This window comes from Echinops telfairi, unplaced genomic scaffold (genome assembly GCF_000313985.2).
Source record: "Echinops telfairi isolate 266 unplaced genomic scaffold, ASM31398v2 ScPeMD7_23;HRSCAF=83, whole genome shotgun sequence".
In the NCBI taxonomy this organism is placed as follows: Eukaryota; Metazoa; Chordata; class Mammalia; order Afrosoricida; family Tenrecidae; genus Echinops; species Echinops telfairi.
In genome coordinates, this window is record NW_022103920.1 from 7,493,169 (window position 1) to 7,511,302 (window position 18,134).

At 51.5% G+C, this 18,134-nt stretch overlaps 1 protein-coding gene across 1 annotated transcript in view; it reads left to right on the forward strand.

Moving 5' to 3' along the window:
• Positions 1-18,134, forward strand: part of ATP6V0A4 (ATPase H+ transporting V0 subunit a4) — an 89,252-nt gene that overhangs the window by 18,796 nt on the left and 52,322 nt on the right. The window contains exons 2-4 of the mRNA XM_045288918.1: positions 14,359-14,492; positions 16,391-16,469; positions 16,680-16,774. Coding sequence (XP_045144853.1) covers positions 14,376-14,492; positions 16,391-16,469; positions 16,680-16,774 — 291 coding nt within the window. The 5' untranslated portion in view covers positions 14,359-14,375. The remainder of the gene's footprint in view (positions 1-14,358; positions 14,493-16,390; positions 16,470-16,679; positions 16,775-18,134) is intronic.

Here is an 18,134-nt window from a genome sequence, read left to right on the forward strand (position 1 = left end):
GTGTGTGTGTGTGTGTGTGAGTGATGGGTCCATGGATTGAAAAATGCAAGAATCTCAGAGGGAACATGTAAATGACGCGTTTGTGGTGCTTTTTAAAAAAAGAGCCCTGAAAGCGGGAGTCAAGGCAGAAGTATGTGCCCAGCTGTGTGACAGAGTAGACCAGATACATGCTTTGCAGGGGGGTGGGGGGTGGGGGTGGGGATAGGAAATAAAGAATGTACCCTAACTGACCAAGAACTCACTCATTGATTCGGACTCAAAGCGACCCTGTAGAACTGCCCCCGTGGGTTTCCTAAACAGTACAGCTTTAAGGGAGTAGAAACCCTCTTCTGTCTCCCATGGAGCGGCTGGTGGATTTGAACTGCTGGCTTCTCCATTAGCAGCCCAGTGTGTAAATTCACTACACCACCAAGGTTCCTTTGACTGAAAATAGGAAAACTAAGGACCCAAACCTTAGAAAAGGACTGTTATCAGCAATAAGGGTCGTTTTAAAAGGCACCAGACACAACAATTCTTGGACAGAAAATGGAATAACATGTAAAAAAATATTTGAAACCAATAAATAAAAAGAGTTCTTCGAAATGCACACACACACATAATGCAGCGGGAATGTGAGCGGAAGAAATGTACAGACCATTCATAAGAGAGGAAATAAGACTTCTCCATCGGTACGTGAAAACACGACAAGGTTATTATTACTCACCTGTGCCCTCTGAGACCCTTGCAATTTTGAGTACATAGAACCATGACCCCCAAGACTACGGCCCTCAGGGGCCCTTCGGTCTGGAACTGAAGGGACTGGTCTCTCCCGACAACAGGCCCAAAGTACGTGAGCCCAGGTCTCGCCATCCTTGCCCAGAGGAGCATTCCGGCTGCTCTTCTTCCAAGACAGATCTGTTTGTGTTTTTGGTGGTCAGTGGTCCTTTCAATAGTCTTTGCTAACACCGTAGTTTAAATGCACTGACTTTTACTCGGTCTTATTTATTCAGTATCCAACCTTCACATGCACAGGAGGCAATTGAAAATCCCAAGGCATGGGTCAGGCGCACCGCAGTCCTCAAAATAGCTTCTTTGCTTTTCAACACTTTAGAGGGGGCTTTGTGGTAGCTTCACCCAATGTAATGTGTGTCATTTGATCTCTTGACTGATGCTTCCATGATTGTGGATCCAAGCAGGAAGAAATCCTTGACAACTCTGATCTTTTCTCCGTTTATCATGATGTGACCTATTGGTCCAGCTGTGAGGATTTGGGTCCTCCTTACATTGAGTTGTGATCCCACCTTGACCTGTGTCAGCAAGTGATTCGAGTCCGTCCCTCTCACTTTCATCAGGCAAGGCGGTGTCATCTGCCTAATGCAAGTTGTCCACAAGCCTTCCTTCAGTCCTGATGCCTATGAAAGGTAGAGGTCCCCAAGGGGGAGACGAGAGTCCCAGGAGAGGGGAAGGGTAAACGGTGGGGGTGGGGGTTAATGAGTAGTTTAAACAGCTGGATGCAAAGCTGATCATCTGACACGTGAATTCCCACTAATATACAATAAATAAATTTATAAATCACAATGATAATAATACTAATAAAAATCAGCGGGACTGTTGCACAGTTGGGGTGTGTGCGAGTTACATAATCTGGTGTCAATTTGAGAGGATTACGAGTGAAGGGGTGGAGTCTAGTCTGTCAGTCGGGTCACAGCCAATGGGAACTCTGTGAGCATGGGCTTCCCCTGAGGATTCTGGGAAAGCTCTGGTATCTCCTCTTTGGAGGTAGCACACACCCCAACTGTACAACAGTCCCACTGATTTTTATTAGTAGTATTATTGTGATTTATAAATGTATTTATTGTATATTAGTGGGAATTCCCATGTCAGATGATCAGGTGATCACTCCCTTGGAGACTTTTTACTGACAAGGCCCACTCCCTGTGAGACATTTCTGAGGAGAAGCTACAGGAAGCTAGCCTGAGGGAGTCAGAGTTTTGAAGCTGAAAGAGCTACGTGGAGGCCCCTGCCAACACTGAGATGCTTACAACGCTACTGGATCCAAAGACTTTCTACCCACTGGCCTGTGATCGTCCTGCATGTGGTTTGTGAGTCAGAAGAGGACTTTATAGACTGGTATCAGACATATGGGCTAATATCAGACTTATGCACTTGACCTGGACTGGGCTGAGATGTTTTCTCAATAGTCAATTCCTCTTGTATATAAATCTCTTATACACACGAGTGTCTATGAATTTGTTTCCCTAGTCTACCCAGACTAACACAGGGTGATTTAAAAAAATACTTTTACTGGGGGCTCTTACATCTCTTATCACAATCCATACATTCCTCCAGTGTGTCATGTCCGCCCTCCCTCAGGAACCCTTGATGAGTTACAGATTATTTTTTCCATATCTTACATCGTCCTCTGTCGCCCCCTCGCCCACTTTTCTGTTATTCATCCCCCTGGGAGGGGGTTCTAGATTGATCCTTGTGATTGATTCCCCGCTTCTTCCCCCCACCCTCCCCTAATCCTACTGGTATCTCTACTCTCCTTGTTGACACAGGGTGATTTTAAAGCTTCTCCTTTGCAATTTTCAATGTTTTTCTAATTAGGGGTGGTAAACTTGTATTGTGTCTGTCAGGAAACAAGACCAAGTTAACAATACATGTGTACAAGAGTATTTCTCAGCAGGCAAGCCAGCCACACATGGAGGGAGCTCCGTCCTCCAGATCTCCCCAGCCTCCCCCGCATCTTCGTGAATCTGAGCCCTGCGTGGGCAGGCACAAGCTGCCCCACAGGGGTTTCCAAGACCGTGGAATTTCAGAAGCATTTTGCCAGCCCCGTCTTCCCAGAAACCTCTGGGTATGTTTGAAACACCAACTTTTAGCTAGTTGCCTCCAGTGAGGGGCGGCACGTTTCACCTGGGAGAGCGCTGGCCCACAGAGAAGTGAGTGTTTTGCCCGCACCCGCCAAGGGCATTTGAAGGTGAGGTGAATTGCTGGTGGGAACCAACCATCTTGTGACTATGACCCTGTTGGCCTGGACTGGCAATTGATGCAGACTATTTCTGTTGGCACAACACTGCTTGTGGTTGGTGGCCAACCGGCCGGGATCCATATCATGTTTATTAAACAGAGATGTGTTTTCCCAAAGAGTAATTTTAAGCTAAAGTTTTGGGGAGGCAAGAGGCGGGCTTTGGACAAACATTCAGTCTGCCTTTGGGCATTTCCAGTTTTGCCCACTCGCAGCTGCAAAGGACCCAGAGCAGAGCCCAGGATGGCTGGTTCTCTCTCCCAACACCCGCTGCTCTTCTCCCTCTGAGCCCCTCCTAGCCCTTCTAGAACGTTCTGTCCATTCTCCACATCTCTCCCTCTCACCCGCTCGTGTCCTCACTATCTTCAGCCCCAGGGGTCCTGGTTCTGAGTCCTCAAGCCTCCCTGCCTGGGTGGCCTGAGGGAGATGCCACATGAAACCCAGAAGGAGTGGGGACTCTGGAGGGCCACAGGGTGGGGGTGGACAGTGGCTCTACTTTCTGCTCCAGCCCTTCCACAGTGAGCTATGTGACCTCCAGCCAGCTTGTCTGTTCCCTTCTCTCTACAGCAGTGGTTCTCCACCTTCCTCATGCCGCGACCCTTTCATACAGTTCCTCGCGTTGTGGTGACCCCCAACCATACAATTATTTTCTTTGCTGCTTCATGACTGTCATTTTGCTACTGTTATGAAGCATCATGTAAATAGCTGATATGCAGGATGTATTTTCATTGTTACCAATTGAACATAATTAAAGCATAGTGATTCATCACAAAACAATATGAAATTCTATATCATGAAATTATTTACTTCTAATGACAAATAAGTGAAATGTCTTGAAGCATGGTGTAGCAGTCTTCACGCCAGGTACTCCGATGTGGGCTTATCTGCATGTGGTAGGACTGTCTCTGTGACAGGGTCCTTCGCCCGCCAAAGGGGTCAAGACCTACAGGTTGAGAACCGCTGCTCTAAAGTAAGGGTGGAAGCCCTGGTAGAGCAGTGGTGACGCATCGGGCTGCGATCCTCATGGTCAGCAGTTTGAAGCCACCAGAAGCTCTGCGGGAGAAAGGCTGGGCTTTCTACTCTCTTACACAGTCAGTCTCTGAAACATGCAGGGGGTCGGTCGCTATGGGTCAGTATTGACTTAATGACAGTGAGCCTGGTTGAAAGTAAGGGGTGGGAGCCCTGGTAGTCCAATAGTTGAGCGGTCAGCTGTTAGGGGAGAGGTTGGCGGTGGGTCCCACCAGCAGCTCTGTGGGAGAAAAGACCTGGAGGTATGTTCCTGTGAACATGCCCCAATCCAAACCTGCGGCTGCCTGGTGATGCTGGCGCACAGCGCCCCTAGAGGACAGCCCTAGAATCGCCCCAGAGGAAACAGACGCCACTCCCTTCTCTCTGGGGTTTGAACCACCAGCCTCGGAGGTCACCCAGAGTCACCATGCATTGGGACTGACAGGATGGCACCCAACTCCAGCAGCAAAGTCAGGGGGCTGGGCAGGTGATGGCTGAGGCGAGTCTGTGACTTTACCATCCACGCGCTCAGTGGAAGAGGAGGGGAATGGGCCCTTAAGGGTTTGCTTTAGAAAGTAGAGGAGGGAACCGGGCCTCAAAGAAGCCCAAGGTGGAGTTTTGAGTAAATATTCTTATAGACTCTCTCCAAAGTAAAAGACTTGACGAGGCGACTGGCACAATCCTTTGGGATCTAGCCCCGGGGGTGTTCTATTGTCCTGACGGACAGCTTCTCCAACAAGGTAAGCACTGGCTTAGCTGGACCCACTCCTTGATCCATTGAGCACAGCTCCACATGGGTCTCAGCTCGTTACGCACCAGGGATGGTAGGCGTGCAGAGTCACAAGTATGCAGACTTAAACTGTGAGTACTGGGCTTCATGTGTCCCACCCCCAAGAGCTCATCATTCTCCAAGTTGGCCTCAGAAGTCAGGAACAGAAGCGCCATGAGCAGCCCTTGATTGTGTCACGAGGCTCATCTGATGTCATGTCACCTGCACGGGCAGTCTACAAAGGAGGCCTGGTGACACAACTGAGTTAAAGCACTCAATTGCCAACCGATAGGTCCTTGGTTTGAAACTACCAGCTACTCTGCAGGAGAAGGATGTGGCCATCTTTTGCTGTAAAGATGCAGCCTAGGGAACTCTACAGAGCAGGTCTATTCTGTACTGAAAGCTTACGGAGACTTGGAATCAACGGACTGACTGTTCTACAAGGTCCCCGAGTGGCAAGTGGTTTGCTGTCAGCTACTAACTAACCAAAAGGCTTGGTGATCCGTCCACACAGAGCTCAGTCAAGTAGCTCCTGTGTTCTCAGCTGAATGGACCATAGTGGATTGGGTTCTTCTGGCTTGGCTGTTAGATGGCTTTTGTTTATTTTTATTAACTTAATAAAAATGTTTTTCATTTTATTGGGAGCTCTTACAGATATCATAGCATTCCACAGTTCAATAACATCAAGCGTAGACACGTCTTTAGAAAATGAGGTTGTCACTTCCAGCGAGATGGTTATGATGGGATCCAATCCTTTGATAGCCTTTTCTCTCGCTCCTCAGGTATCAAGCACCTGTAAACCATCTGTGTGTCTGTGCATAACCTCTTTCACATCCCCTAGGGTGGGGCTCTGAGGACCAAGGTGACCTTCTGTCTACAGGAAGCCCCGCTGGACAGGGCATCAGGAAAACCCCAGTCTCTTCCGTTTCACAAAAGCCATGTGATAGAAAGGCCTCAGGGCAAAAAGCACCATACCTGAGGCCTTCGAGAAGGAATGCCAAGGGGCTTTCACTGGCAGCATGCCCCAGACTTCTCCCAGAACGGAGCCCTGCTACCAAGCACTGGCTGCCAACAGCAATGCCCCGAGGAGATTGGAGAAGGCTGTCTGCTCTTCGGGCCGACTGACACAGTGAACCCTTGCCATGTTCCTTCAACATATTGATCCAGTTTGGGATATTGAGAACAAGTGACAAAAGGTATAGATTTATTGATTAGTTTAAAAAGAAAAGTCATTAGCAAATAGCTAATGAAGTAAGTGTGTACTATGTGGTTCTGGGTAAACCATTAACCGGTGAGAATTAAAAAAAGAAAAAAATCTCTGCAGGAGAAAGATGGCTGCTCTCAGAAACCCATAGGGGCAGCTCTGCTCAGTCCCAGGGGGTCTCTGTGAGTGGGAATTGACTTGACGGTTGGGTGGTTAGAAGCGAGAATCCCCACAAAGACTTGGTCAGACTCGCTGGCCACTCCCAGCAATCCCAGCGGGTGCTTTCTGCTGGGCCAGCAGTCTTCTCCACCCTACCACCACAGTGCTTTATGGGGACTTCCCATTTTGTCACACAGACACTCGAACTTGGACCTCTCCCAGGAACCATTACCACAGTCTCACAATGGCCTCCCTGCCACCCTTGGGCCCCCTCCCAGTCACCCACTTGTAAGTAGAAAGTCTTCCAAGAGAACGGATGGAGATGGCTGGGAGGAGGACACGGTGCAGGGGGCTGTTCCTTCCCTTGTACCGTGAGCTCCTCTGAGTCAGAACCTAGCAACCGCATCCTCGCCCCAGGGTGGGGGCAGCGGTGGGGCAGGGTCAGAATCTCCCCTTCCAGGCAGGAGGCCCGAGTTGGATCCTCAGCCAGTGTCCCGCACGCACAGCCAGCACTCTGTCGGCAAGGGCCTCCATGTCACTGTGACGCCGAACCGTTTTCTGTGAAGCTTTCTCACCAAAAGCATGGGGAAGAAAGGCCTGGATGTCTCCTTCCAGGAAATCAGCCAGAAACGCAAACTCCCTGCCGAAAAGCTTGTTCTGACTCACGGAAACCCAGTAGGACAGGGTAGAACTTCCCCTGTGGGTTTACCTCTTCTTTCTCCAGAGGAGCAGCTGGTGGATTTGAACTGCTGACCTCCCCTACTGTAACACCAGGGTCCCTCCTATGAGTCACAGTGGTGGAGCAGGAGGCCAAGGCCACTTCTGGCCGGCACTAACTGGGTTCCTACAGGACTGGCTTCTCGTGTGTTCTGCGTTCTCTTAGAATTGTGCTCAGCTCACCTCACATGCTGCATGGATGACCACTCTGAGCAAGAGTCTTGCTGCTCCCCTTGCCTCTCTTCCTGCTGCCTTGGGGCCCCTTCCCAAGCTGCCTTCCACAGGAGCGACTTACACCAACTTTCCAAGCTTCCAAGGAAAGCCCTCCCCAAGCACTTCTGAGCAGTCGGCTGTGCTGAATGGCTCCAGCACCACTTCCAGAGACGGCATGTCTCAGAGTCTGTGGGTGCTGCTGCTTGTCTGCCGCCTGTCAGCTTCTGTGGGGACAGTTTGTCTCCTTCAGCCCCAGAGTCCAGGGCAGTGGGGGCACATAGTCAGCGGGAGTCAGCGCTCAGTCAGTGTTTGCTGGGTGGTTTCTTTACAGATGCCTTGGTCAGCAATGCTGCGGTCAGCATTGTCATGGCTGGGCTGGGGACAGTATTCTGAGATCGAGGTTCAAGACTCACTTCCTGCTGTGGTAAGATCAAAGGGCAACCAGCTGACCCCCAGAGATCGCATCAGCTCATGTCCTGCCAGCAGCAGGAGGATGTGCTGGCTGTGGGCACCTCAGACTCAGGAAATATGAACAACCCCTTGCAATGCCCTGCCCCCATACTTGTATATTCTCCGCATGGATGCACAAGTTTTCCAAGGATCTGCCATCTGTCAGTGGAGGCTTATGTGCTCCTAGCATCCTGAGCGGTTTCAGTGGAACTTCCACTCTAAGACAGATCAGGAGGAAAGGGCTGGCCACCTACTTCCCAAAACCAACCCATGAAACTCTCATGGATCATAATCACCCACCCACCACCAATCATAGGGGGGTATAGTCTATTCTATTGTGTGTGGGGTCTTCGTGAATGGATGGCAGCTAACAGCGGCCAAATCAAAAGCAGTGGTTCTAAGTGGACCAAACGCAGGAACCTGGGGTGGGGGTGGGATGGGTGAGGGAAGGGGCTCATAACAAGTGCAAATCTCAGGCAACCTGGAGCATGGAGACCCCGGTGGGAAATGTTGACAATGGAAGTGATTGGAGATCTCTTTTTAGATGTGCCCATAGTATTGGTGTGTTTGTTGAAAGAATCCCCTTATCTTTTAAAGAGTTTGACTGAGATGCCCCAAAGGAAGCCTTATGATGGATGACAAGGGTTTCAAAACAAGTCGGTAAGGGACAGGGTTGGCTAGGACCCCAAATCCACCCACTACCATCGAGTCCAATGTGACCCGGGACCACGCTACAGGAGAGGGCAGAGACGTTCCTCGAGCTTCCCAAGACTCTGACTCTTTATGGGAGTAGAAAGCCCCATCTTTCTCCCAAGGGGCAGCTGGTGGGCTCCAATGGCTGACCTTGCAACTAGGAGCCCAATGCGTAACCCCTGCACCACCACTGGGGCTCCTTGGTGTGAACGTACAAAACAAAAACAAAACCCAAACTCACCCAATTCTGGCAACTTAAAAAAAACCCCAGGAGTTGCAATCATAAACTATGACAAAATTCATCTCAAGCTGCAAGTCATAACAAGAGATAAGGATGGGCACTATGTAAAGCTCAAGGAATCATTAGATCAAGAGCCTGTGAGCATAACAAATATATATGTGCCCAACAAGAGACCTATGAAATTCATCAATTCGGTTCTTCAAAAGATGAAAAAAATAACAGGTTCAACAATCACAGTAGGTGACTTCAATACTAAAGATAAATCAATGGGAAAGAAGCTCAACAAAGAAGGTACAGAACTAAACTCTGCAACTGGGCAACTTGACCTTATACACATATTTAGGGCTCTCCTCCCCAATGCAAAAATTCACACTCTTTTGAAGTCCACATGGCACATATTCAAAAATACACCACGTGCTGGTGCACAAGTCGAGCCTGTGTAAATCAATTCAAGCACATAGAGATCACACAGACTTTCCTCTCGGACCATTATGCCATACAGCTGGAAATAAATAAAAGGAAAATTTTAAAAACGAGGGCAAACAGTTGGAGGATGAACAACTTTTTTCTTCAAAATGAATGGGTACTGGCCCAAATTACAGACGAAATTAAGAAGCTTTTAGAAACTAATGAGAATGAGAATACAATGTACCAAAACCTGTGGGATACAGCAAAAGCAGTTATCAGAGAGTGTTTGATAGCGGTGAATGCACATATGGAAAGGGATGAGAGACTTATGGTCAATGTGCTATCATAAAACCTCCAACAATTAAAATGGAATCAACAGGATAATCCCCCTAATAGCAAAAGAAAAGATATAATAAAAATCAGGGTAAAGATAAATGAGTGGGAAAACAAGAAAACAATGCAAAAAATCCACGCTGTTAAAAAAAGCTGGTTCCTTGAAAGGATTAACAGAATCAACAGACCGTTGGCAAACCTAACCAAAGAATGGCAGGCGCAAACATCAATAGTCAGGATGAGGGATGAAACAGGGGCAATCGCAACAGACCCTAATGAAATGAAAAGATTCGTTACACAGGACCATGAAGGTCTGCACTCCAGTGAATACAACACCTTGGAAGACATGGACAAATACTTAGAAAAACAATCCCTACACAGCTCATCACATACAGATGTCAAGAACCTGAACAGACTCAAAGCAAAAGAAGAAACAGGTAAGGTTATCAAGGAACTACCATCTAAAAAAATCTCCTGGCCCAACCTCCCTCAATTCTGACTCAGCAGGTCTATAGGACAGGGTAGGACTGCTCCTGTGGGTTTCTGAGACTCGACATCTTTAAGAACTCAAAACCCACTGCCTTTGAGTCCATCCCAGCTCATAACAATCCTATGAGTTTTTCCAAAGGGGTCCTGGTGGCACAGTGGTTAGGAGCTGGGCTGAAAACTGCAAGGCCAGCAGCTCAAAACCACCAGCTGCTCAGAGGGAGAAAGATGGGGCTTTCTACCCGTAAAGAGTTACAGTCTTGGAAACTCACAGGGCCAGTTCTACCCTGTCCCATAGGGTCCCTATGAAGCAGCTTTGACTCGATGGCAGTGAGTTTGTTTTTTGGAGTGGTGTTTCCAAGACTGTGACTCTTCACAGGAGTGGAAAGCCTCACCTTGCTCCAGAGGAGTGGCTGGTGGTTTTGAACTGCTGACCTTGCAGTGACCGTTATGTCACCTCATCTCTCTCCTGTCGTGTGGGTATAGAGAATGCAAAAACACCACACCTGTTCAATCAGATGGGGTGTATGTGCGGGTTCTGTATACCATTCACTGTGCTTTTGCTTATATTTAAATGTACCCTCCCTCCTTCTGGGGTTTACCTATAGCACCCCCAGTGAGTGGGCAGGGCACCAGCACAATTCACCTGGAGAAACTGCTTGGCCAATGGGGACGGGGCAGGGCCTCTCTTCTCTCCACCCTCCTCGCAAATGCGTGGGAAAGATCTTTGTCCTGCATAAGGGAGGGGCTGCTGCAGTCCTTGCTTGTGCGAAGCAGGCCTCTTACTTAAGGGGACCCTGCACACAAGGGAGGGAGCCATGGGGACCCACAGAGTCTCATGGGATAATTGTCAGAAGTCGACCTCCAGACTTTTCTTCCTGTTGTCTCAGTCTGGAAGCTCTGCCGAGACTCGTTCAGCACCCTAGCTGCACACACAAACTAGACTGGCTGTGCACCAGGTGCCCTGGCCGGGGATTGAACCCGGTCTCCCATGTGGAAAGTGAGGTGATTCAGCCACTGACCCACTGTTAGAGTCCTTGGGAGTGGGGCAAAGTCACCGGAGGGTCGGGATCAGCCCCAGACGACAATTGAGTCAGTGGAGCCTGGCTCCAGCCTTCCAGCTTTCCCACCATTCTGTCAAGTCCTGCGAAATCAGAGCGCTTGTGGGAAGAGTGGCGAGGAGGAGACCCTGAGGATGCATGTTCCTTCCTCCTCTCCCAGCGTTGTGCTATAGAAGCTTCCCTGGTGCTGTGGTTGCTATGAGGTTGCAATCTGCAAGGTTGGAGGTTCTAAACCACCAGCCGCTCCAGGGGGGAAAGATGGGGAAGGGGAGTTACAATCTCGGAAATTCCTCTGGGGTCGCTGTGAGTCGGAATGGACTCGGTGGCGGTGGGTTTTATTTTTGGATTAACACAAAGAGGCCCTGAGACACAATGAGCTAGAAACAGGCAGTGATGGTGAGCTGTGCTGGGGGTGGGGGGTGGGGAGTGGGCAGTCCCTACACCTTCTGCTCCAGCCCTGCCATTGCCACCTATGTGACCTCCAGCCAGATGGTCTACTCCCTTCCTTTTAAAGCAAGGGGTGGGAACCCTGGAGGTGTAGTGGTTACCCACTGGGCTGAGATCCTCCTCCACCAGCTCCTCGGGAGAAAGGCTGGGCTTTCTACTCCTGCCAACAGTTAGAGTCTCACTGGAAACCCACGGGGGTGTCTGTGAGTTTGCATCGACCTGATGGCGGTGGGCTTGAGTGTGAGCTGCATTCAGACAAAGTTCCTTTCTTTGTAGGTGCATTGGAAGCCTCACCAGGACACTCCCAGGCCCCTAGCTCCTGGGGCAGTGAGTGACTGTGTGCTGGGGAGTCTGGGCGGGCAGGGCTTGTCCTCAGCCACAACAGGCAGCTGTTGATAAAACAGAGGCTGGGTCCACACTGGGCGGGAAAGGCCCAGGGCTAGAGCTGGGAGGCTACCTTGAAACTCACCTCTGGCCCTGTGCCACCAGCTAGCCACTTGGAGGGAGAGACTTTCTGCTGGAGAAGCGCAGGGGCTCAGTCCTGGGAGCTGCTGGCCCAGGCCGGTAAGTAGGGGCTTTGGTGTTGTGGGAAGGGTCTGTGCAATGAAACGCTGCCTTATTTATCCGCGAGGCCGTCTGGGTTTTGATTCATCTCACTGTCACCGGCAAACAGGGATGCTGTTGGCCCGGGCAGTGAGCCAGCTTGGGGCTCAAAGTGGAGCTCCCCGGAAACACAGGAGGGAGTTTCTGCAGTAGAAGGGGGGTTACCATCTAGTGGGCTCTTGGGGGCAGAGAGGCCCAAGCCCGAACATCAACCAGTTATGGCTACCTAGATTCGAATGCATGGCAGCCCACGTGTACATCCAAGCAGCCCTTCTGGTTTTCCTGCCTGTATCGACAGCTGGCCAGGCCTATCTGCATGGTGCCCAGGGGTGAACGGGAGCCGCCCACCTCACCCCAGCAGCTAGGGGCTCAGCGTTTGTGCCACTCAGGAATGTGGAGCCAGTACAAGCCAAAAACCAAACTCACTGCCTAGGAGTCAGTTCTGAAGTCAGTTCTGACTCCGAGCCACCGCAGGGGACAGGGTAGAACTGCCCTGTGGGTTTCAGAGACTAGAAGTCTCTAGACTGGGAGTGTCTAGTGCAATCTTTCTCTGAGATGGAACCCATAGGCTTCATTTACAGGGTGGGCTGGTCAGGAAAGGTTTTGTCTGAGGAAGAGGGTCCTGGGACTGAAGTGTGTGGGAGGGGGAGGTTCTCAGGGGATGGAAGTGAGGGAGACAGTGTGACTGGGGGGGGGCGGGGGGGGGGGGGGAGGAGAGATGGGCCGCATGCACCTCTCTGGCCAAGGGTTTGAGACTCCTGAGGGAAACGGGGGCACTTGAAGGTCTTCAGCCACTGGGAGAGGGTCCCTCTGGTGGTGTGGTGCTTTGAGATGGTTGAGCTTCAGGAAAACTCCTTGGGCCCTAGTGGGGAGCCCAAGAGGGTCAGCCTTGGTGGCACAATGGATTACCCATTGGGCTGTGATCTGAAAGGTCAGCAGTTCAAAACCACCAGCACTTTTTCGGGAGAGAGAGGGAACTTCCTATACCCGGCAAGAGTTAAGTCTTGGGAATCCACAGGGGTGGGTCCACCCTGTCCTGGAGGGTCCTGATGAATTGGCATTGACTTAGTGGTACTGAGTTGTGGCTTTTTTTGTGGGGGGGTGGGGGGGTTAGGAGGGGAGTCTGTAGCTTCCACCTTCTCTTGGATTCAGGAGGTCTTGAGTTTCACTGGCTGGTCTGCTCCCCCGCCTTTGGTTCTAGCAGACTCAGAGGCAGTCCAATGTGGGGGACGGCCTGGTGACAGATGGGATTCTGGGAGATGCGTAGTCTCAGCTCAGCTCCCTGCCACTGTAGATTGTCATCGAGCTGTCGATGGCTGGGCAGCTTTGCGCGTCTTCCCTCAGCTCTGAGGTTAAGCCTTGAGCCCGCATCTGCTGGGCTGTTTATTTTGCATCTGTGACCACAGCCCCCAGCCCTGAGTGTGTGTCTTAGCTGTGTCATGGCAAGTGCAGGTGTGAGACTTTGGAATGCAGGTGGGGCTGTGCCCCACAGGTGGTGCTTGGGAGATCTGATTCACAGGGCCTGTCCACAGGGAAGACAGGAGGACGTAGTTCCGTCGAACTGCTGTGCAGGGCCAGCTTGAAGTACAGCGCATGTCTTCTCCAGGCAAGATGGCTGAGTGGTTCATGAGTTTGGCTGCCACTTGAAAGGTTGTGGGTTCAAGTCCAACCAGAAGCATCTCAGAAGAAAAAACTTGGGGTGTGGTGGTTACTCATTGGGCTGTTAACGGCAAGGTCGGTAGTTCCAAACCACCCGCTGCTCCTCAGGGGAAAGATGAGGCTTTCTACTCCCTTTCAACTCCCTGTTCTACCCTGTCCTAGAGGGTTGCCACCAGTCAGTACTGACTCGATGGCAGTGAGTTGGTTGAGTCTCCTTCTGAAGAACCAGCCACTGAAACCCCTCCGGTGCCCAGTTCTGCTCTGGCACACAGTGGGGCACCAAGGGTCCGAGCCCACTGGACAGCAGTGGGGTTTGGCTTTTCTGGTTTATGTATCATAAGAACTGTGTTTGAGCGTCTCTTTTCCCACAGATATCTAGGTTCATCTGGGTAAGTTGAAGGTAGGTGTGTGGGGGGGTTTCCAGGGTCAAGAGCACGAGAAATACAAAAGGTGAAAGGTGTTGACAAATTGCCTGCCTTCCAAAAGGGTTGGCATCGACCACCAGCGTGTGAAAGGGCCTGCTTCCTCACACCCTTCAAAAGCGAGCCGTCCGTCATATGTTAAACATGTGAGGAGCTGACACCAAGGCACTCAAGTAGAAAGAAATTGTTTTGGAAATGATGATGAAATAAACATATGTCCAGGTGTTCTTGATACAATTGGATGATGGATTGTTATAAGATCTGTAAGAGCCCCCCAATAAAATGATTGATGAAAAAGTCAAATGTGCTTTGTCGAACCAACAAATGGTGGAAAATGCTGTCTTGTTTAAATGTCGTCAACGAACAGTGATTCCTGTTGGGGTTCAATTGAACCCCAAGAAAGGAAAGTTTAGCCCTAAGGCTTCCCCGCATTTTTAACCCCAGGTCTCTCTCTCTCTCTCTCTCCCCCCTGCAGACTGAGGCTGGGCCGAGATGGCGTCTGTGTTTCGAAGTGAGGAGATGTGCTTGTCTCAGCTCTTTCTGCAAGTGGAGGCTGCGTACTGCTGTGTGGCCGAGCTCGGAGAGCTGGACTTGGTTCAGTTTAAGGACGTAGGTCCTGGCTTTCTGGAGACCAGCGGCGGGGAGGGTGGGGGCCGCCACCGCTAACGCTTTCGAGATAGCCCTTTGTGGGGAACCAAGGTCAGGCTGCAGGGTGAGGGGGTCCTGAGTGGGAAGAGGTGGGATGCCACGGCTCTGGTCCTGGCTCCACCACCCTCAGGTCAGCCTGTGGTACTGTGGTGGCTGGAGGGATGCTTGATACTGGAAGCTGTACCTCCAGTATTTCAACTACCATCGGAGTCACCCATGGTCCCGTGGGGCGTCCAGACAGAGACAGACTAGGAAGGTGCGTCTGGCCAACTGCTTGGCGAGGGAGACCCAGTAGATCATAGAGAATACTGTTGGATATGGTGCTGGGTGCTGGGCTCCCTCGGGGAGAAGGCCTGCCACACTGACGGTGGGCACGGCGCACGGCTGGGCTTCATTCCATTCTCTCGTCTAAGGTTCACCGTGAGTCCGAGGGGTCCCAAAGGTAAGGGGCAGGAGCAGCCTCCTTCTGGGTGGAGTTCACGATGGCATTGGGTCAGCCATTCCTCAATCTGTTCTGACCTCCCCAGGAAAGTTTCGAAGCCCTAATGGAGCTCCCCCGCAGGGTCGCTGGGTTGGTGTCGGCTCATTTTACTGTCCTTATGCATCTTCAGAACATTGCCCTGGGCACGTGAATCACCAGACCTTGCCCAGACCCCTGACTGTCTCCTGGAAGTCACAGTGGCTGTCGACAGGACCAAGCTCCAGATGGACATTCCAGTCTGAGCGCAATACCAGCCGGAGGTCCCTCTGAGGATCTTGCCTGAGAGTCTCTCGACTCTCAGTGAGTTGAGCTTTGACAACTCTTCCATCCTCTTGAAAGTCAAAGTCGAAGACCCAAAGCCCATCTGTAGACAAGGGGACATCCCCTCACAGAGGGTGCACAGGGAAGGGATGAGTCAACCAGGGTGCAGTAAAGCACTGATGAAACTCCTCTGGTTCCTCGAGGCGTCCTCCCCCCTCCCCCCACCATGACCCCGGTCCTGCCTTCCACTGTGGGCTAGACCTAAGCATGTGCACAGGTACAGATAAGACATGAGCGCTCACGACACATGGAATCCAAGAACAGGAATGGGAGTAGCGATACCAGGAGGGCAGGGGGAAGGTGGGGAGTGGAGGGGATTGACACATAACTACCACCCCACCACCACCACTACCAGGGGGACAAACAACAGGAACCGTGGGGGAAGGGAGATAGCGGTTGGTGTAAGATATGAAAATCATAATAATTTATAATTTCTCAAGGGGACACGTGGGGGCGATGGAGGAGGCGTGGGGGGGGGGGGAAGGAGCTGACAGCAAGGGCTCAATAGAAAGTAAATGTCTAGAAAATAATGATGGCCACCTATGTACAAATGTGCTCGATACAATTGATGTATGGATTGTTACAAGACCTGTAAGAGCCTTCAATAAAATAATTAAAAATCAAAGCTAAAAAAAATCAAAGCCTTTCTACCAGCTCCTAGCACAGGGCCTGATGCTGGCAGGTCTCTGAGGAGTGCTGGCCTGAGGGTCACTCCCACAGGAGCACCGCCTTGTCATGGCTGGCGGAGCCACCTTGAATGTCTTGCCACATTCATGGCTCCACTGGGGACTTCGTGAACCCCTCTGGAGAGCAAATGTGCTAGACGGAAGCCTGGGAGGGGAGGGAAGTGTCTTTGTCTCTGCTGTGAAGAAATCCAGAGCAGTCACCGGGAGACTGAGTGTGAGGACTCCCTGCTGTGTGGTCAGCTTGGGATCCACCTGCTTTGTGTGTGTTTCCACCAACCTTCTCAGCCTTTAGTTACCCCACGAACCCAGGGGCCTGTGTTGGCTGCTGTCGCCACTCAGTGTGCCTCGTGGGTTTTCCCTTCCCCCCTTAGCTGAACATGAACGTGAACAGCTTCCAGAGGAAATTTGTGAATGAAGTCCGAAGGTGCGAATCGCTGGAGAGAATCCTGCGTAAGCCATTGGCCCTCGGGCAGGGAGGAAAGGGTCTCCAGAGAGGATCACCATTGTGGGGAGCTTGGGGGTGGGACCCCGGTGCTGGGGCCTCAGGCCATCCAGGCCCCTGTCCGACTGCAATTCACCTGCCCTGTCTGGTTGGCCCCGTTGCTGAGGCTTGGAGTACCCCAGTCATCTCGGGCTATCTGGTGGGGTTTTATCCCTCAGGTTTTCTGGAAGATGAGATGACAAATGAGGTTGCGATCCAAGTGCCTGAGAAGTATCCCCAGACCCCTCTCCCTCGGGAGATGATAACCCTGGAGGTAAACTCTTCTCTTGGGTCTTAGTTTCTGGGCGCTGCTGTAACGGAAATACCGCAAGAGGGTGGCTTCATTTACTGATCGTGCATTGGGTGAAAGTTTATGGAGCAACCCGGTTTTCCGTGCAATGATTCCTACACACTCTGCTGGATATACAGATTGCAATGTCGGGCTCTTCCTGCCTCCTGCCTGGCTTTCCCATTTCCAGTCCTCCATCTCGCTTACCCCTTCCTGCCTTCTGGGAAAAGCTGCCCCTTTGTCCTAAGGGACCATGGTGTCAGTGTTCATGCTGTCGGCCGAATGACGGAAATTTGCTTCCCCGTAGTTCTGGAAGCGAAAGGTCCATATCAGGGTCTTCCCTGCGTGGGTTCCTTCCTCACAGGTAGCCCTGGGCAGCCCTCGGCTCCTTGGCTGGTAGATGAGCCTCGCAGGTTACCTGTCTTCCCCAGTGTGGTGCTCACGTCTCTGGGTCCGTGCATCAATTTACGTAAGTCAGAGTGATTAGGTGTGGGACCCACCCTACCCTGTGAGGACCACACCAGATGAGCGAGGTTAGACTGCATTATGGAAGATGATTACATCACATTGCATGAGACGACATCTGCAGGGCAGGGGTTAGAATGTCAGCCCCTATTTGAGGGACACGGGCAGGGGCCCAGGTGGATCCGAGGTATCTGGTAAGGGCGGTCACGAGGTCTGTTTCTTCTGTAACTCTGATCATTTGCCTGGTTGCCAAGCAGCTGAGCTGGTGGCCCTGTCCATGGTCACCTCCGTGTGCTTAGAGGTCCCCCTGCCTGGTTCTGAGAGAGCTCTTTACCTTTCCCCAAACCAGCCTTATGCGAGCTCATTCCCACTTCATAAGGTAGGACTCCAGGCTGAATGCTAGCAAGGTGGGCTGCTTCTGGTGGTCAGGTGAGAAGCAGCTGGCCAACTGCATCCACTCTGCCTGCGACTGGTGTCCTGTGGCCGCTCTGTGAGGAGGGAGCTCTTTGGTGTGACCAAGCGTGCTATGGTGGGTGGCTCCTGCCGCTTCCTTCGTCTCTCTATCTCTTCCTGCTCTCTGGGGGCCTCACCTGCTTCTCCCTCCTGTTACTAGTCCCCTGCCGTACTCTGGTGGGTCCTCCTTCCCTGCCTCTCTCTACTTCCTTCTTATTCCTGCCAGGCCTCCCCGTCTTTCCTTGCCTCTTTCTCCACTTCCTTCCTCTTCTCTGGTGGCTTCTTCTTCCTCTTTCTACTTCCTGTTCTCCAGTGGGCTCCTTTTCCCTTCTCTTCATCCTGCATACCTCCTGTTTCCTTTCCTCGCTCTGCTTCCCCCTGCATGCTTCCTTCCTGCCTCTCACGTAGAAAACACGGGGTGGTGGCT